This window comes from Archocentrus centrarchus, chromosome 11 (genome assembly GCF_007364275.1).
Source record: "Archocentrus centrarchus isolate MPI-CPG fArcCen1 chromosome 11, fArcCen1, whole genome shotgun sequence".
In the NCBI taxonomy this organism is placed as follows: domain Eukaryota; kingdom Metazoa; phylum Chordata; class Actinopteri; order Cichliformes; family Cichlidae; genus Archocentrus; species Archocentrus centrarchus.
The window spans coordinates 22,188,849-22,209,838 of NC_044356.1; the positions used below are offsets into that span (position 1 = coordinate 22,188,849).

General features: G+C 41.1%; 3 protein-coding genes across 3 annotated transcripts; all 3 read right to left on the reverse strand.

The window, feature by feature from the left end:
• Positions 1 to 4,259: 4,259 nt before the first annotated feature.
• On the reverse strand, positions 4,260 to 7,081 carry hoxa5a (homeobox A5a). Its single transcript, XM_030740614.1, has 2 exons — positions 6,150 to 7,081; positions 4,260 to 5,474 (listed from the first exon to the last, which is right to left on the reverse strand). The coding sequence occupies exons 1-2, from the start codon at positions 6,742 to 6,744 to the stop codon at positions 5,224 to 5,226; spliced, it is 846 nt and encodes a 281-aa protein (XP_030596474.1). The 5' UTR covers positions 6,745 to 7,081; the 3' UTR covers positions 4,260 to 5,223.
• Positions 7,082 to 10,949: 3,868 nt separating this feature from the next.
• Positions 10,950 to 13,496, reverse strand: LOC115787863 (homeobox protein Hox-A7-like). The gene is made up of 2 exons (XM_030740617.1): positions 13,043 to 13,496; positions 10,950 to 12,241 (listed from the first exon to the last, which is right to left on the reverse strand). Exons 1-2 carry the CDS (start codon positions 13,407 to 13,409, stop codon positions 11,934 to 11,936), a joined length of 675 nt encoding a protein of 224 aa, XP_030596477.1. The 5' UTR covers positions 13,410 to 13,496; the 3' UTR covers positions 10,950 to 11,933.
• A 2,891-nt stretch (positions 13,497 to 16,387) lies between these two features.
• On the reverse strand, positions 16,388 to 19,952 carry hoxa9a (homeobox A9a). The gene is given in 3 exon segments (XM_030740615.1): positions 16,388 to 17,331; positions 17,334 to 17,429; positions 17,790 to 19,952. Coding segments are annotated over 3 exon segments (792 nt in total). The 5' UTR covers positions 18,343 to 19,952; the 3' UTR covers positions 16,388 to 17,188.
• Between the last annotated feature and the right edge of the window lie 1,038 nt (positions 19,953 to 20,990).

A 20,990-nucleotide genomic window follows, 5' to 3' on the forward strand; every position in this document is an offset into this window, starting at 1 on the left:
GAAAAAAGAAATATACACCAGTGGCCATTATCCAATATCTATAGACCAGTATCCATAGATATTTACATAATATGAATTGATAACATTTGAAACATTGTTCAGTATTGTTATTTATGAGAATAAAAGGTGTATGCAATCAACATAATGCTCTGTTTGAACGAATCTTCTGTCCGTTCTTCACTAACGACCTTTTACTTTTCAATATAATAAACAAACTTTGAATTAAACAAATGTGGAATGCCTCTTACCTGACTGTTTTCGGATAGTTAAACACATCGTTTGTAAAACGCAGAAAATTCCAAAGCCGACAAGCGACAGATGAGCGTAATGTGTTTTTCTACCAATCAGGATACGCAGGCCTAAAAATGTGTTGATTTTATACTGGATTTAATTCATTTTTAGACATTTTTGACATAAAATGTTTCTTTTCTTCTTCTTTTTATCATGTTCACACGTCACCAATAGGTTCCTATAAACGAAAGCGGTCACATCTTCAGATTTTAGCCGTTCTTTGGAGAGGATTTTTTTTTTTTTTCTGGTTGTATGTAAATTTAATAGATTAACTTATTCTTTCCTGTTATTGAAGACGTGCTTACGAAGTATTAAGATTTAGGCAAATAGCAAGGCCTTTTTTAGTTTTTCAAAGGAAAAAAATCGACATTTTTTTAATTGTTCTCGATGCCATTTTGTTCATCAGTTGTCTTTTTCCCATTGTGTCTTTACAGCTTCCACTAAAGCTTCACCATTTGAACTTGCTTTAAAATTACTCGATTTTTTAAAATGCCACTATGACGGCCTTATGAAAAAACTAAACACACTATATATATATATAAAACCAGTCTATTTATGAGGTACTACAACATCTGTGCGATTTCAGTTTTTTTTTTTTAAAGGGTTCTATTCAGTTGATCAGGAAGAGCAGGGCTAAATGTTTTTTAAGGGATTCGGGGGCTCATTTTAGGGGGCCGAGGGCCTTCACATTACCCTGTGACCGGGTCGAGAGTATCAATCCTCAAAATGCTAATTTTGCCCTCGTCCCTAAACATATCAAATGCAATTTATTCAAAGGAAATTCACCAATCAGCCGCCCTAATAAAACGCCAGCCACTCAATCTTGTTGCTGGGGACGGGTGGGGGGTCTCCTCCCCCGGTTCCAAACGCGAGGTCACTGCGCATCCAGGGTTCACCTGGAGTGCACCATGCAACATATGTAATGCAAAGCTATTCTGTCTTTTGTGTGGAGAGTCAAGATCGCTATTATAAGGCTGGCATCAAGCTCCGAGTGAACAGATGACGGAGAGTTGTTCAGCGCGTAAACTTTTGACCCCAATTTTTCCTCCTCTTCTGCAGCTATCTCGCTCTCATCGGTCCCAGCCCAGTGAGATATCCCCCCCATACCCTCATACTCTTTGAAACGAAAAGTTGATTTTAACAATGTCTACATCTCTTGCCATCACAATGATCATTGTCACAATTTTATAAGCAGAGAAGGTGCCAGCACAAGATCTAAAACGCAATTGTGACTTTATGATGTTCCCAAAGACATAAGATAAATCCAACGGGCTCCCACTCAAGACTAATAGGACCGTAAAATATGCAAATCATTCATTAATGTTAGAGCAACCACAGCAACCAAAAGTCTTTGTTGAAGGCAACACTGTAAGTTTTCCTCCCACTATTCTTGCGCAGTCTTTTCCTCTCGTGCAGGATATTACCACAGGCTCTCCATCCTTTCGTAATTTCATTTTTACGCATTATGCTTATAGGCAACGCCAAGCAAACGTGTCATTAACGTGAGTGTGTGCGTGTGCGCGCTACCGTGGATGTGTGAGTGTGGTTTTTCCTCTCTCACTATGCAGCAGGGTGACAGTGAACTTGGCCTAAAGCGAGCTCTGCTGGTGGCTCAGAGAGGATGCAGATTTATCTTGGTGCTGTGGCTGACCTCCAGATGAACCTACTGCGCTCCCCTCTCTCTCTCTCTCTCTCTCTCTGTCTCTGCCTGGCAGTATGCCGCACATGGGGCCCTGTCGAAATTTCTCCTTTTGAAATATTGGCAAGGATTTTCATTTCCAAACAGCCTTCCTTCACCCCGATCTGTTTTAATTTCAATATGTCTAAAATCAAACTGGAAAGAGTATAAATTCGTGTCTTTGTTGGGCTGGCATCTACTTCACATAAGCGTGATCAAAACTTGCTAAGCACTGCATCACGGATCGCAAGAAACAAATGCAAATGCCAAAATTTTTAGATTTCTTTGTGATAAGAGGAAGAACAAATCAAATCGATTTTGTTGAAATCGTTCTAGTCCATCCTAATTACCTTTAAAGGTGCCAAAAGTGCCAGATTTTAAACACCACCCCAGCATTGAAGAACATAGATTTTTAAAAAGCTATTTAAAGTCCGTTGACGATACGTGTATTTGTTTTCGTGTCCTAAGGTTCAGAATTAACCGATTAATTTATAAAATTTGATGAAGGCCTCTGCAGAAAAAGAAAAAAGAAGGAAAAGAAGCCTGGATGTTTAAATGATCAGAATGACCTTTGAAAATCCGCCGAGGCAACAATTTTGACGAAGTTCACCAGATATTCGGAAAGTCTTTGCCTGCCAAAATATCATAAGATTTATAATATCATAAAAAAATATATTTTATTTTAGAGTTTTAGTCACTTCCATGCGTATTTTGATCGAATATTTCAACGGAGAGATGTGACATTTAGTCACACATCGAGCAATTTGAGAAAAGAACATATTTTAAAAAGATAAGACCAGTTCCTCGACAAAAAAGAAGAAAAACTAATAAACTACATACAGTTTATAGTCTCATTTTCAGGCCTTGTGTTTTTGAATCACTGTCCACTGTGACCGGTTTGGCCCCGACTCTAATCGGACAAAAGGTCACCACAAAGCGAGAGTGACTTTAAAAAGGTCGTCTGAACTTTTTTACTCCAAACACAAAACGACTTGGTTGACACAAAACGGAATTCCTTTTAAATGCATCCCTGCTGTTTTCTTCCCATGTTGTGTTTACTTGACACTGTTTACAGCCTGCCCTAAAGCCATACACTGTGCCAACATGTGGCGCGCATGCAGCACTCAGCAGAAACACTGCAACTTTTTTAGCGATGGACCTACAAGTTTCAAAAGGCATCAGCACATACAGAATCCAATCAAGCGAGCTGTAAATCTGTAGGCCTGCATTAACCCTTAACTTTATCAAGGAAATCTACACGCTCCACGAACCCCCTGGAAACTTTCTGGCGCACGCTCTGTGACTTCTCCAATGTAATAAAACGACAACAACTTGAAGTTTGTGGGGGTGGAAATGGACACAGATAATTATCCAAGATGTAAAAATGGATTATGAGTTACACCACAGATGGAGGGAAACAAGTTACACAGGGAAGGAAGCAATTAAATAGCCATGAGCTGGACCCAACCCTGCGCAACATCTGCCGAGACCAGTATTCAGCACTCCACAACTGACAAATTAGTGTAATGGACTAATAGGGACGGATAGAGGGAGCGAATACAATAATAAGGCTGTTTAACACAGACTGGCTGTTCTCAAGCTACCGTCTAGTCTGGTGAAACTTACCCAGAGACGCGGTCCTCATCCTGGAGAACGTCCGGTCCATACTGAGGCAGACAGGGCAATAGAGCTGGTTTGTACCGGTCAAGTAACACTTACAGCCTGCAAAGAGAGAGTCAGACGAAGCCTCGCCGTCAGTGCGATTATATGTTATGTGCAATATACTGTCAACTCCCCAAAACCATAAAACTTACTTTAATGGCTACCACGTGACCGTTTATGGCCAGTGAGCCTATCTGGCCGCTCTCCGGATGATTTTTACGATCTAATTCATAGACAAAACCCCCATTCATTTAGCACCCAAATGTCAGAGAGCCAGAAACGGTCCTAATAAAGTTTACAGCAAGAAAAGTCGAGCTAATTCTCTGGGAATAGCTCAGGAGTCTGTGCGCAAGGGGACGCCCGGTCCCTGAAGTCAGTTAAGGACCTCAGCGCGTGAGCAAGGTGAGTAAAACTGGATGCTTTAATTCAAGAGGACCTGTTGAATTCAAAGAGATTTGACTTGAGGAAACTTTGCCAAATTTTTTTTGACAGCTCATATAAGTGGCTTTAAGAGTTTTAGACCAACCGGCAAAACCCCGACTATTCTCCCCACCACCACCAAGCAGCACCCTGACACAAGAATAACTTCATCTGAAATATTTTACAAAAACGTACACTCAGTGAGGTGTTGCCGTTCCAGTACAAAGTTTATTATTCTGGCCATCATCGTCATCAGTATCATCATGATTCATTATTATTATCATCATACTATATTTTGACTTCCAGTCTTCTGAAAAACATTTACAAAAAGCTTATCACGATGGACTTATACACATAGGCAATGAGATTTACGGTGGGACCCTAAGAACAGCTAGAGAAAACAGGGACAAAACACGCTTTTACTCAGATGTTGCGCCCAGGTGAAGAGCGCAAAACCAAACCAAGCAAAAACAATACAAAATAAATTAAAATAAAATAAATGCAGCTCCTGCAAAAAAAAAAAAAAAAAAAAAAAAAAAAACAAAGATACAAGGCACAGCTACTGTACATACAAGGGCGAATCGGCACCTCTGTCCACGTGTGTTCACAACACATACAATAACCACACAAGGCTTTACTGCTGGTTCTACTTTTGGAAGCAAGTTATCTGACAACTTGGTACAATACATCAAACAAATAAATACATACATATACAGTACATACAAAGAAAACAAAGGTTAAACACAAATGTAGCTCAACCTTCTACTAATTAAGCTGTTATTGTTGAGTGCATCACACAGAAATTATGGATTTATTTGCGCTAGGCAGGTAGCATTTCAAGCTTTTATTTTATTTTATTTTTCCGTCTGAAGAAATAATTTAAGCAAACATTTATTTCCATGTCTTTTTTTTCATCTAAATCTAGACAGAACTGTACATAATGCATTTTACTCACATAAGCATAACCACGGTGGGGATAAAAATGAAATAATATTAAGGAATACAAGGGACTGTTGTTGGACATAGAGAAGGCTTATAGATAGGGTGCCCCCCCCTTTCCCCCGCACACAGCCCGCTAAGTCCTCTCCGCTTTTTGGAATTGGGGGAGAAGTTGATATGACAATCTTTGTTTTATTTTGAAGTGCTCTTTTTCAGGATTAAAGGTGTAAAAATCAGGGCCTATAGGCTCCTCCGCCCGCGGCCGCCATGCTCATGCTTTTCAGTTTGTTGTCCTTCTTCCACTTCATCCTGCGGTTTTGAAACCAGATTTTGATCTGTCTCTCTGAGAGGCAGAGGGCATGAGCTATCTCGATCCTCCGCCTGCGGGTCAGGTACCGGTTGAAGTGGAACTCCTTCTCCAGTTCCAGGGTCTGGTACCGAGTGTAAGCAGTTCTGGCCCGCTTCCCCTCTGGTCCAGACAAATCTTGCCCCAAAAAAGAAGAGGAAACATATCAGATGCACTAGAAGTAAATGTTAATATTACTTTTGCGCAAACTTTCTTGATCACATTGCTTCAAATTTTACAATATTGTACATGGTAATATTACAGGTAGGAATGGCTTAAAGGCTGACACACGACTGGCACCTTGTAGAGCTTGAATTGTTGAAAACAACAAGTAACAAGGTAACACACACACACACACACACACTTTTGCTACTGAGTCAATAGAAAAAGGATAATATAGCAAAATATTTAAAGTATCGCATTTCCATTGAAAACTAAGTAAATGTAAAAACAAACAAAAAATATGCACATTTAGTAAATATCAAGTGTAGGTAAATGTCAAATACATTTAACTGGTCTAACCTCACATCTGTTGCTAAACTGTGCCGTACCTGGTCAATACTGACAGTCTTGCTAACCAAATATATACCAAACAGGTGAGAGGTGCGCATAGCGCCACATGCCCTTTTCCAAAGTACGCTTATTTGTGCGTTTTAAATCACTTAAACGCCAGAATGGTCAAATTTGGTTTTGTGCTTACAAAATTCCCTAAATAAGATACCATGTGCCTTTTTTTTTTTAAGCAAACCATAAGACAACAGGTTTTATACAGGATACAAAATCAATACGAGGTCATTAAACAAAGCAGTTTACCGTGACTTATATGTAGCTTTCTCATCCACGGATATATCTGAGGCTGTGTTGAGTCGGTAACATTTTGTGGAGTTGTCGGTGCACTTCCCGTAGGCTTCTCTTCCGCCAGAGGGGAAGCTTTGGACACACAGTCCCGGCTAAGCAGCAGCGTGCCTCCGTTCGAGTTTGAACACGGGGTTGAGCACGGGGTCGTTATGGAGTTTTTCACAGCTCTGTGTTGAGACTGTGTCTCGGTCACTGGGGACGAGCTGGCGACCGAGGAGCACGGTAGAGAGTCAGGTGGAGGCGATAGAGACGAGTTCCCGGTACTGCTTGCGGACTGGTTGTACCTGACAGGCTCCACCGCGGGTGTTGTCGCCGCTGAGTGACTCGGGGAGTAGCCCGGTGTCCGCTCGCTTCCCACAAAGTGTCCCGTACTGGTCCGGCCGACTGTTAGGTCCATCCCGTTGTAACCGTAGCCATACCTGCTGGAATGCATGGCTGTTGAGTCTCTGTATTGCTCGTTTGCCGTACTATGGTCTCCATAATTATGTAACTGGAAGTCCGCGCCATTGGGATAGCGACCGCAGAATGAGTTCACAAAATAGGAGCTCATTTGTTGACAGTTCCACCGTTTGCTTGTTGCAGGTATTGTTCTTGTTTTTTATTGTTATTTTAAGAGGTAAACTAGCATAACCTGTGTTCTTGATTTGTGGCTCTTATGGTTTAGCGCGTCCTATAGCACCCTTGCACAATTTATGATGAATTATGGAAATGAGTGGGACATGGACTTGATTCTCTCTTACGTAGGCACCCAAATATGGGGTATGGCGAAGAATCACGTGCTTTTGTTGACCAGTCGTAAATCCTGCTTGGTGACCTCCAGAGGTAAACTCGTGCACGCAGGAAATACTGGGTGGGATATAAAGGGTGCGCGCTTCCCTGCGCTCGTGGCTAGGGCAAACTCTGAGCCGGGGATTTGGGTGTTTTGAATTGTCGTGGTGCGCCATCCTCTGGTTCAACAGTCGCACTGCGTGTCTGCGGCGCTTTCAGAGGCGTGGGCTGCACACGGGGTCATTCAGAGGTTAACGACCATTGCGGCAAAAAACCAACGGGCTCCTAAACAATACAACAAGTGACATGCTGAGAGTGCAATCTCAGCGATGATAGTGTACAGAAATAATTCGATCAGAATCTGTTATGCATGTTATGATGGGCTATGAGTGTAAACAGTCTGCGCACTTAATAGAATAAAAGCCCATTCACAGCAGAGCTGCGTTTTCTCTCGTGTGATATAGCCTTATCATGAAATATCTGAACGACTCCAAGTGCAAAAAATGAAAAGAAAGAAAAAGAAAAAAAGAGAAAGGAACACAGAAAAAGAAAAACAGAACAAAGAAAAAAAAAACTAATGAATAAATGTTTGGGTGGGGGAAACATCACTTTATCGAATAACGCTACAGAAACCGCTATCGAAAGCCTGCTTTTATGCCAGTTTGAAAAATTAATAACCATAAATATAGGCTTTATATGAACACACAAATGCCGTTTATAAGCTGGTTAAAACATAACTATGGCCTCCCACAGAACATATACTCAGATGATTGCTATTACAAGCCTTTTGCACCAAAGCCGATGTTATTTTGGTCTTATTTAACGGCGACGCCATTGTTATATTGACCTTTAAACAGTCAATCATGCCAATTTGCAGTTCTACAAACGAGCTAAACATCGATCATTTCTTCTTTTTATAGCCTATGAAACTACACGGGAATGAGTGAAAAAAAACTAAATTAGACTTTATTGCAAAATGACACACTGAAAGCATTTGCTGCTTAGAAGTGAAGATGATGGTTTTTTAAGTTCCTGAAAAGTAAAGAACTCAACCTTTAACATCATTTTACGAGTATGTTCGTATTTATATGCACAATGGTTAATGGGAAAAAAAACCACACATATACACAGTTGTATTTAAAATTACAAACAACAGGCGATCCTGAAGATATTCTGTCCATTTTTGTCACTTACAAAATATTAATATTAAAAAAAATCTCAACAAAATTTCTCAACAAAATTATGTAAGCGGTCAGCTAAGCCGTCAATAATAGCAATAATAATAATTTTTAAAAGTTCTTTTTTAATGTGCTTGAAGCCATTCTTTCAGCAGTCATTGCTCAGAAACACACTCGGCCCAGCTGTGTATAATGTTTAAACCGGACAGTTACACCCACTGAAAATGGTTCATCAGCTATAGGCTTTAAACCAAACTGCATCATGAAGGAAATCAGAAATTAAAAAAAAAAAAAGAAAAAGAAAAGAAAGGGCAGAACAGCACAGAGTCTGACATAGACGTGAAACCAATAAAAATGCATGGCGCACCATCCGGCGCTTTCCGTTTGGTTTTGGTCTCTGTGGAATTTTTATGGCACCTTCGTCTCTCGTAGGCAGTGACTCGTCCTGAGGTTTCCTCCACATGCCATTTCCCCGGAGCACAGCATTTACCCAGCACAAGCCCATTCCTGTGTTAGGACTGACAAGAACAGTGAGATGGATTTATTCAGTCCCAGGTATGTGTATGCCCTTTGAGGTAACACACTCCCAGAAGGCACGATGTTAGGAAGGGTGAATACCGGGCTCTCACACCCAGTGGGCCCACAATAAGAGGAGAGCTGTGCGCTTAGTTTGTGTTGGCTAAACAGTCGAGCTGCAACAGCTGATTTATGGTTGGCCAATGGCAAGAAAGTTCCCACGAAAATTACTTCTCTGAGTTGAGCAAGGGACACACCCAGGAACTAAACAACAAGCACCGAAAAGAAAGGCGCGCAGTGAGTGCGCGCTGGTGTCAGACTTGTCGGGTTGAGAGAGGGGCGAAAGGGGTGCGATGGTCACTGGTGAAGGGGGAAAAAATGAGGGCGGTGCTCTCCGACTTTGCAGGCCCTCACACACTCGCACTAGTAGTGTTGGAACAAACATAAAATCCCGAGATAGTCTTTCTTATTCGCCGGCCTATAATGAACGGGTTAGCACGTGAAAATACTGTAGGTCTGGCAACCATTAAAAAGGAAAGTAAAAATTAGACTCTTTATACAGATATAAAATATGCAGCATGAAAAATATATCACTGTATTTGATGTACTTAAATTCCCCATTTTTGGGACTGATTTGAGGATTTATGGGCATACTTTTTTGCATCGATTGTTGACGCATTTTACTAAATATCCAGCAACAAAGTATAAACGACTCAGTGAGTTCGTGTTCAGCAACAACGTGAACAGGAACATCTATGTACAGACTAAAAGTATCATTTTGACTTTTAAACCAAAATATTTGATCATTTTTACAAAGCTTTGATATGAATTATGCTCAGTGATGATCATCCTGTTTGTTAATCGGATGCACATCAAAGTGAGGACTCCATGCACATAACATAAAATATATGAATACACAGATGTCGACCTGTCTCAGCTGCTGCAAAAACACGCAGAGCTGCGAGCATAATAGCCCCACTCCCTCCACAGGAGGGCGTCAAAGAGCGCATATTTTGGCCGTCATCCACCCAATGAATTTTGCAGCCGAAAGCACACCACCATTTAAATCCAACAACAAATACAGTCTAGACTGCCTGCAACAACACTAGGATCGCTGCCAAATTAATACCCGTGTTAAAATTATTGTAACAAATCAGATTTAACAAGAAGCATAAGTGATAGGCATCCTGATAAAATCAACAGTAACATGAAACCATTTCCTTTCAATCGCAAACAAAAACCAAAGGAGGCGCGAGGTTAAAGTAACTTGTTTGTTTTAAGAACTTGATCCAGGCAAATATTTGTGCAAATGAGTAACGTGTCAACCACATGCAAACGGCTGACAAGCTTAAGATGCCTTACCTTGTGAAGGTCTCTGCATGTAAACACAGGAGGTGACTGGAGGGAGTGGGCAGGTGCAGTGACGGAGAAAAGTCTCCAACTGAGCCCCTTACGGAAGCCTGGGTCCCCATTGGGGTCAGTGATGCGCAAGGGCTCATTCCTCTCATCTTTCCGTTACGTTTCAGAAGCCCGCCAAGGCACCCAAGTGATCCAAGCGTGTCTTACTGTAAGCTCCTTGCTCGTCGAGGTTCTCCCTACCCCCCACCCCCACCCCCAATCCAAAAAATAAATCAATAAAAATCCCTAAATGTAGATGTGAGAGGTGTTAAAATATCGAAGTTCCTGTGTGAAAGGAGTCCCGTGGAAGCCCGAGCACGGTTAAATGAAAGGCTCCTCTATTCCGCAATTGGAAATTAAATATAAAAAAGTTCATGTTCACGGCTCCCCGCCACGTGACAAGCTGCGGCCAATAGGAGCCCGAGCCGCGTCGTAAAGTTGTATGGCTGTGTTGTAAATTTTCATAAACAACAGCGGATTTATGGCCCAGCGCTGGAGGGAGAGGGATGGGGAGAGCGGGTGGGAGAGAGACAGAGGAGGGAGGGAGGAGGACAGGTCAGCGTCAGGCGCCATCTTACCCAGTGAAGAGGGAATGCAGAGTTCAACAGTAATTTCCCTTCATCTGCAGCCTGTCCCATCTCGCATCCTCATAGCTCACATTCCCCAACTTCAGTGTTTACCTAACCCCCATAATGGACTGTAACATGTCTCATTACATGCAACCTAATACTGGTCACGCTGAAGGTCATTTAATGGTGACTGTGAACACAATATTACTCAACCCCGGGCGCAATTACATTTTTTTCTTTCTCCATGATTATTGTTAATAAACAGAGTAAATATTGAATGAAACCAAATAGACAGGGTAAAAGTCATTTTATTAAATGATTGCACGTTAATTTACAGGTTTAAGCCATTCAAGGAGGGGTGCGATTTTTTTTCATTTTGTCCTTTTAAACATGGAAAGGCTTCTTATAGGCCTGGGCAACTTCACACTAAAAGAGAGGCTGGTGCACTGAACAGATCACGCTTTTTGCGCACGGTATTGGAATATTTTTCTAATTTGAAGTTGACAGACAAGTATTGCGGTACTGAAATGCGATCCCTGCTAGGTAACGATACATGCATTTGTAAGTCTATTCTGTATAACTAAATATTTACAGTAGCCTACGGCCCTATCGTTGAGTATAGTAAGTAGGTGGGGAATCTGACGTAGGTTACATGCAAATCTAAACAAATTTGTGCATCAGCAGTTAAACACTTACCGATAGCAGGCGGATTAAAATCCATGTTAATAAACAAGGGGGTGGGCGGCACGGGAGCGCCAAAATCATTAGTTGTTTTATCAGAGGCTATCAACTAAAACATTCTCCTTTAGCCGATTCAAAATAAGGCACATCAACGGAGAGTGTTGTATTTGTTCCCTTCAGAAAATACATCTGTGGAAAACAGGAAAGCATCAGTTAAATCATCGGTTCAGCTCAGCTTGTGTTTAAATTTGTTTTGAGTATTAGAAGGTAAATATTAGGTAGTTTTTTAAAGGAATGTTGACTCAGTAGCAGTGTCCTGTATATGCCATGTTGTACACGTAGTACTCCTACGTGACATATGTGGACAATATAAAAAAGGGCTTCTTAGGGTAGGTAGTAAATATCGCTTTGTCGTGTAAAGCATACTTTAATAAAGGTTTAAAGACGCAACGCAGAATCGCAGTGTACTGTGTAAATGTGTATTGCTTAGTTGGCCGTTGCTCTCAATCGGTTAACGAGCCTAAAAAAGCAAAGTGCATGGGTGGTATGCCAGAAATTATATTCGATACATCCCAAACTAATATTTAACAGTGTGTTTTTTTAATTTATTTTTCTGTCCGTCTCTGTCGTTATTTTGCAGTGGTTTCTGACTCCACGGGGCCGCTTCGGGTTTCTTCAGTTTTGGGTTCCCCGCCTTCTGACACCGCCTGTACATCACGGTGCTGTTCCTCAAGGTTCGGCTGCTCCTTGTGGTCCTTCTTCCACTTCATCCTGCGGTTCTGAAACCAGATTTTGATCTGTCTCTCTGAGAGGCAGAGTGCATGGGCTATCTCGATCCTGCGCCTGCGGGTCAGGTAGCGGTTAAAGTGGAACTCTTTCTCCAGCTCCAGGGTCTGGTGCCGGGAGTATGTCTGCCGCCCCCGCTTTCGATTTGGATCTGTGGAAGATCAGATGTGTGATCAATATGTCTTTCCTGAAATATCGCATTGTATTTTTAATTAAAATGTTGTTAAAAGTGGCGCTGACAATAAAAACCTGCAGATGGAAATGTCTGCAATTAATTCATTTGTAATTGCACATTAATTGCAGTCTATAATTATTCCATTACCACCTGCACACACACGCATTCGGGTACAGAACTATTTTTTTTAAAGCATCTTTGCTGCAATTTAAAGTAGCCCTGCTGGGGTCTTTTCCTCATGCCTCCTTTGATACTCTGCATGCCTTTCCAATTAAAAGCCAGCCATGCTCTACACACCGAAGAAACTACTTACAGCCCCACACCTTCTACTTCAAAAAATATTACAAAACCTCTATGTTTCATTTCCACTTGACTTCCTCATGTAACAGGCAATAGTGGTGCATATTGATCCAAGTTTCTGAAAATACCAGAGCCTCTGCAGTGCAGAACCAATTAGAAAGGAGCTGCAGAGTGCAGGAGAGCTGATTTACACAACATGCCGGTCTTTTTACAACCACAAAGGGGAGAAGAGGCTGTAAGAGTAATAGGAGTGCAGAGAAAACCCCCAGCGGCAAGGTCTCTGCGTACTGAACACACACAAACGCTGGCCAAATTAATTTATGGCTGCAGAACTCATTAGTTGCGCAATAAAAGTTTTACGATTCTTTCCATGCAACACCACTGGCTTCACGAAATTAATTGAACCACTAACGGCCAGTCTAAGTATCACAATGTTTTGTAAGACCACTGACCCAGGGGCTTTGAAATAGCACATACCTGATGCTCGCATCCAGGGGTACATCCGGTGTTGTTTATACGGCGACGAAGTGAGGGGTTCCGTCCCAGGGTGACAGCAGCTGTCGCTGAACAGGCGGCTCTGGTCAAACGGGCTGCAGTGTAATGTGTGTGCGTCCTGGCCCTGGCCATAGCCGGAGGTAAACACACTATGGCTCTGGTACACTGTATTATTAACGCTGTAAACTCCAGAGAGGGATGGTGCAAATGCAATGGCCGCAGAAGTCCGAGTAGAGCTATGGTCGTCCCCACAGGGTCCAATGCTGCAAGAAGCTCGCTCCACGTTTGGGAACAGCGAACTGCCCGCCGAAGATTTGCTAAGAAGACCATCCACATAATAAGAACTCATATTTTTTCCTCTCTGATTTGTTGGCCCAGAATCCTCAGTGTCGTTTTTACGAGGTAGTGTGATAGATGACAGCAATACACCCTAGATTTACACCAAACCCCATTTTTACTCTGGACCAAAGAACTCACCCATGTGACCCCGGCCTGGTCCCTCTCATCCAATCAGCACAGACATGGATTTCATTATGGCACAGGACTGCGGTGTGGGATTAACACTTCAGACACATAAACACGTACACACATATAAAGACACATGAAAGAAATTCACACGGTCCCAAAAATCCGAGGGTAACTGGCTGAGTTTAATAGTTCTGTTTTTCCTTATCATTGCTAATCACCAAATGAAAAGCTATTATTATTATTATTATTATTATTATTATTATTATTATTATTATTATTATTATTATTATTATTATTATTTCAAGTACCTGATTTTATTACTTTATAATGAAATCTTATGCCTCAGCTACTACATAGTTACACTTCAAAATGGTTTTTGATTATATTAAATAGACCTACATCAATTTTTTTTTTCCTTTTGGTCTTAAAAAGGTTAGTCTCGTGTCATTAAAAACATACTCTGTTTTTAATGACACGAGACCAACCTTATATATATATATTAGCACTGAATGAAATAAAATAAAATAAACCCTCATGGTCTATATCATTACCTATAAATGCTCAATTAATTGGCAGTAAATTACGTTGAAGCATGCTTGTAAAAAAAAAAACAAAACAAAGAAAACCAAAAGATGAACAGAAAGCAAAGCAAATGGTAAAAATTACACTGGAAAATATTAAATAATTTTCATTACTAATTTATTTAAAAAAATACTTCTAATAATTTGTTATAACAACTATTAGTAGTATTGACTGCTTAACTTTAAATACATTATTATTATTATTATTATTATTATTATTATTATTATTATTATTATTATTGATGTTGTTGTTGTTACTGGGTTTGTGTAGGTTTGATGTAAACTTGAAAATCATTCAGTAAAAAAATACGACAAATCTACACAGTTAAAATTAATTTTTACGTAGAAATTTTGAGGACAGTCTTAAACAACACTGCAGTTAAACTAAACATTTAATTTAAAGCATTTATCTCTCAAAAACCACAACAGGGGGACAACAGTGAACAGAGCGACTGTTTGGGTGTACAAGCAGTAATCCAGCAGCCACAGTATGTGCTGGCTGTTTCATTCCTCCCTACAGAGCTGCAGGTTCATGAAGTAGCTTCTGCACTGAGACTGTAAAAAGGTGTGAAATTATTTTCCTGGACTCTTAAAATGTTGCTACAGTTTACTCCCAGTGCAGCTTCATTAGGGAGGGGTGTTACAAGAAGCGGAGGAATGATGTAGAACAGTGTCGCCACCCTCTGGTGACTTTAAGGGATTGCAGGGTGGGGGAGGCAGCACTGCGCAGGCGTTATTTTCTGCAGAAATCCGACAAAATACACGAGATAAAAGAAAGGAGCATGGCACAGAGGTAACGTTATGTTTGTGTTGGTTTGGATTTTGAGAAAAGCTCTGGTGTTGCAATAGACTCATCCAGATGTATTTAAAGACATTGGTCTTACTGCTGTGTCTGAAACTAGCTGCTGACTTTATTGCTCCCTTTCCTTTAGGACAGGCCCAGCAAAGGAGCAAGGGGCGGAAGGTTCCCAGGTAGAAACAAAGGATCCCTCCAAATGACCGTGAGTCCTGTGCGGCCCTGTCGAAGAGAATCCAATAAAGCTGATCATTTCCGCTCGGGCCTTTTGTCCAGACCACAGTCTCACAGAAAGAGAAGAAAAAACAAATGGGTGCCATTCTGGAAGCGGCCTAATTGTGTCTGGACGGCCATAAAGCCATTAAAACTGGAATGCCAGACAGTATAGCAGACCAGGCGTTTTATTGCACTGTCTCTGGCCGAGTCTTTGAAGTTTGGGTCCATCTGCGTCCCCTAACGCGTCACAACAGCACTTCAGTTGGACTAAAGTCCGACTTTGCCTCTAAGCACCATAATCGATAGTCTCTGTACAGCCCTTAATGAAAGCTAAATTACCAGCGCTGCCTTTTTTCTTTTTTTCCTTTTTTTTTGATCGATCAGGACACTTTACAATTGTAGCTTAGACCGAATTTGCTACCTCACATTTTCTGCCGTTTTGTGCCAAATATTTTCTCCAGCATGCAGAGACTTGAACCACTCTTACACTGAAACGAAGAGGCCATAATTTAAACTAGACCTATACCATTTTTTCAAAGCCAGTTGGACAATTTGACCCCAAAAAGAGAGTGTGTGTGGGGTTTTTTTTTGTTTGTTTGGTTTTTGTTTGTTTGCTTGTTTTTTTGTTTTGTTTTTTAAATCCTAAATTTCCAATATGTATTCATGAAATGCTTTTTTTTTTTTTCTTCTTGTTTTAAATTGTTTAGGGCTGTCTGACGAGATGGCACATGACAGATTAGCCTAAGCGGCCTTGTCATATCCGAGCTGAAAAGAAACACATCGGTTGTATTATTTTAGGCTTCAGCTGTCGAAGTCCTTGGTGTCTTTTTTTTTGTGTGTGTGTCCTCTCGCCTCGCAGCGCTTTGCACCCCATAAAAGGTTATAGCGGTAATTGTCTTTTATGGCTGTATACAGCTAACAACATCCTCTGCCAAGACGCAACTCTGTCCCCAGTACACAGAGACAGAGACACACACACTTACACACAAACAAACTAGGTGCGTTCAGTTTCACTGTTGTGTGTCTGTGCGTATGCGTGCACTCGTTATATATATATATATATATATATATATATACACACAAACACACATATATATTGGTCTCTATTTTCTTGTGTGCCATATTTTAGCGCCAGTACAGTTTTTCAGGATTTAAGACATTATAAAAGCATACAATGCAGGTTGATGTGAGGGCGAAGTGAAATATGAATGTAAGATGAATGTAGTCGCAGATATAATTTGTTTTATTCAATAAATAAAGTACAAATTACATTTGTGAACCAAAAGTCAGACGGTCAGCATGACCGCGAGGTATTAAAATGAGTAGCTAGCCTACAGTGTTTTCTTCCATTGTCACTCACTAACAAATATTACGCTCTTTGAAAATGACTCCCTGAAATTCAGTCACACGTAGTCCAGTAATGCAAACAAATCTACTACAATCCACAACTGAAAAACAAAGGTCAATGTAGGTAGTTGAAAGACATAGGTAGTCAATCATGGCATGTAATACAACTTCTAGCCTATCATATATTTTTAATTTTATAAGAGTTCTCAGAGGGTTCCTTGTATTTATGTACCTATTTTGCTCTGTTTTTCTACTGTTCCTACGTTAGCTTCAAATTCAGTCAAAGGCTTATTCTAGCAGTAAGAGAGAAACGACAATAAAATACATTTACAAACTATACGCTCAGTTGGCTCCGAGACAGACAACAAATATAGCTACAATCCGGAACACAGAGAGCTAGAAACAGTCACACACAAACGAGCACGGGGGCAAGGCCAACTAATACACTTTAACGAGGTATTAATTCAAATCAGCATAAGAAAAGGACAAATCATAAAAAAACGAGGGTGCACTGTTAAAATTGTGCAATATAAAGGTAGTCGCAAATAAACTAAAGCCCAACATGCTTTTGTTTTTTGTTTTTTTTACAAGACAAATATCCCTATAGCTGTTATATAGAACAATAACACAATGTCGTTTAAAAACAGGGTCCAGCAGAGTTAAGAGCTTTTACACACCAAGCTCGCTATCAGTCTAATGCTGCTTTTATCTAAAGTTCAGTCACTCGTCTTTCGGTGCGCCGTCTTTATTAAACTTCTTCATCTTCATCCTGCGGTTCTGAAACCAAATTTTAACCTGTCTTTCGGTGAGGTTTAGCAGCCTCGCCACCTCGTACCTACGGTCCCTGGTCAGGTAGGTGTTAAGAGGAACTCTTTCTCCAGCTCCAGGATCTGGTGCTTGGTGTACGGACAGCGCTTTTTTCTTGTGGCACTCGCGTGGAGCCAGTTGGACACTGGGTTATCTGAAAAGAGTGGGGTGCGACACTGGTGTGAGGTCCTGAGGTTCCGACTGACCAAAATACAAGAATACATCACTCAGAATTTGGCTGAGACCAAAAAATAAGCAAATCAATTCAGTTCAAATAAAAGTGGATGTCCCTATATCCACAGCTCTAGCTCCCCGTCCATTTTTCTGTCTCCCTCTGCTCACTCTTACTTTAAAGGTTATCTAATACAGCAATTTGAGCCGAGCCATTAACAGCCCCCATAAGGAAATGGCACGTTCAGAATGGCATCTGTTAGGACGCGCACCCCCATAACGCACCTCAATCCTCACAGCGTTATGCTGTACAAATGACATGAAAGACTTTGCATTGACTTACTTGGATCCAGGCCCGGTTTTTCTTCGCTCTCTCCGCTCAGATCTCCTGTCTGGACGGAGAGTTCGTCCTTTTCCACCGGTGATGCTGTCGCCACAGTGCCATTGGCGTAATCAGAGAGCAGCAGCGCCGTGTGGGATCCGGGCAGCGCTCCTTCAGCCCGAGCCCCCAGTCCCTCCGGTTTGATTCCGTAGTGATGGGTCGTCGGTATTCCGGTCAACGGCAGCGAACCGGACACCGGCTCCAGAAGCCAGGATTGATAGCGGCCATCTGTATCTCCACCTACTGTGCCTTGGTGATGCCCGTAGTGGGGATGATACACAGAGGAGACGGTGCCTGGGAACTGAGCCGGGACGTGGCTCCATGACGGCCCGAATACCTGGGGCTTGGATGGGAAGGTGCAAGTCCCGACCTCGCTGTGGTCGCCGATGGAGGCATGCTGTCTGGCGTGCTGGAGCCCAGGACCCGAGGTGTATCTCGGCACAGAGAGCTCCTCGCTCTCGGGAAGAATGAGGGAATCGACGTAATAACTAGTCAGTGTTCCAGATGTCGACATGGCAGAAAAATTACACTTTCACATGTACACAGTCATACAACAGATACATGCAAAAGCAAGACGCGCACACACACCGCACACACACACATACACACGCAGTAAACCCAGCCTCACAAAATAACAATGTGGAGAAATCAAGTAGCAACTTCGCTCCGCAGAGAACTACAGTGGGAAAGTAATGGGAGACAGGCTGTCATGCCATTGGGTAGCAGACACACGTGATCATAAGGTTGAACAATAAAGGATAAATCAATCCCTATGGTCATTAAATACTCACCCTCTCTGCTATAACAACTTCGACTTTTAAGAATTATCAAGATTTGAGCAGGAACCGTATGCATGATGAAAATATGAATGAATAAATAAATGACAGCAAGCTCCTTATTATTGGCACTTGCTGCTGTTCCAATCCCCTCTTGGTTATCCAAAACGATACAAAATGTATTTGGAAGCCTTCTTTTACGAGACATTTTATAGGACACGTAAGCACCCTACCATTGCTGCTCAGCAAAATGCGTTTTAAACAGCACCGCACCACAGAAACTTTGCAGCTCGATGATATGAAGAAGACTGACTCGTGAATTATAAACTCACCAACTATTTTTTTAAAGTAGTTTTTCCTTGTTTTTGGACTGGCCAGACATCGTCCTCTGCAGGCTTTTCTTTTCTAGAGCAGCATTTTACATATAAAACTAGCTAATACTGGGAAATGCGTGAGTCTACCATGAGGCTGCAATAGTTTGATTTTCATGCAGTAGTTTTCAGATTAACATTTAGCACGACAAGACTGTAAGTGAATCAAACGGTAAACGCAGGCTGCAGTGAAAATTCCCGTATGGGGTTATTTTTCTACTATATTCAACCTTCCTGTCTTAGACCCGGATACTTCAGGTCACTGTCTATTTTGGAGCTAAATCTCTGATGTGTAATAAGCCTCATAACAGTATATGAAGTTTCCACGAAAATAATGCAGCTGCAGGAGTATGAATAATTTCTACTGAAAAGTATTACATTAAATTAAAGCACATCAATAAAAGTGCTATTTCTTTCACTCGAGAATTCAAAAGATCCTTTTCGTTCGTTTCTTTGTTTTTTTTGTAAATTAGATTAAGGAAAAGAGAACAAAACCAGGGGTCCCTTCTGTCGCGTATTGTACATTTATCACGTAGGCTGTAATTTAATTTTAGCACTTATAAAACCAACAGGCGTCTTGACAAACAATATATCGTGCCGTGTATAAAGTAGGCCTAATGTGTGTGTGTGTGTGTGTGTGTGTGTGTGTGTGTGTGTGTGTGTGTGTGTGTGTGTGTGTGTGTGTGTGTTTGTGTGTGTGTGTGTTAAAAGAAGAAAAGAGAAAATAAAACTAATTAAATGAATAAATGATTTTCTGTTTTTTTAATTTGTTTTTTATTTTTGCTCACACACTAAATTCAAACAGGGTTGCAAAGTTGTGAAATTATGTAGCTGTCTAACTAATAAATAATATATAGAATTACAATAAAAGAAAATCAGTGCCTGTTCTAACCCGTTTACTATTTACACCGCCGTTATCACATAGTATATGCCTGTATCGTCACTGCCATTAACAAATTATCTGTAATGCCAGCGAGCTGCCAGGGCGCCGGTGTAACGTTACCCTTAAATGCAGCTAAAAATAAATATAATGTGGTGTTTGTGGTTTCCTCCTTTCAAAACGAAATGAATGATACAGAAGTGATACAGACAGAATATATATATATATATATATATATATATATATATATATATATATATATATATATATATATATATACATCAGTTCGGATGTAATTTAATTTGGCATTATTTAATTTAATACAGATTCTGCGAATGGAGACTATTCTCTAAATAACGCAGAAGCTTTATGGTTTAATAAGGCTATATTTTTATTAGAGGAAACATATAACTTTAACTGAACATGGAATTGATTTTTAGTTTCTAAAAAGAGGGTGCTGCAATTGTACACCGGCCGTGTCCGTTAAAATCCTAAATCTAAGAATTTACCCATTGCAGGTTTCAAAGCAGCAACCTTGAGTTTTCACGTACTGCTTGTCCGTTTTTTATTACCCGCAAATAAACTGAGAGCTTGGCCAACTCCCCCCACAAGGCCACAGGCAATTCAACACGTAGAAATTATCTGTTCTCTGCTGATTCATTTAAAAGAGGAACACAGAAGAATGCACAAGGTGTCCATAATGTGGTTTCTAGATGCGGGCTATCACCCCATTGGTACTTGCACAATATTGGCCAGACATCAAATAAGCCGAAGGGGGAAAGGAGCGGCTGTGCGCCTATTTGTGCACTAAAAGTTAGAATAGACAAACACCTTCAGAGCAGGAAAAGACGCCACTATGCCAATGGCTCTAAGGCTGTAAACCTAAATCAGGGTGTTTTTTCACTCAGTTTACCGCAGGGGCTATTCACTTCTTTTGCCTCTGCAGATAACAGCCTGTCTGGCGGATCTAAATATCACCATAAGCCCTTCCCCTCCTTTTGTCTGAGCCACTATTGCGCAGTGGAAGCATCCGGTCTCATCGCCCACGGAGGTCGCTGTTTACCCCATTCACCTTCCCCTTCCCCTCCACTGCAGTGGTCGTAACCGAGGCCTTGTCTGGCGTGTCTGCGTCACT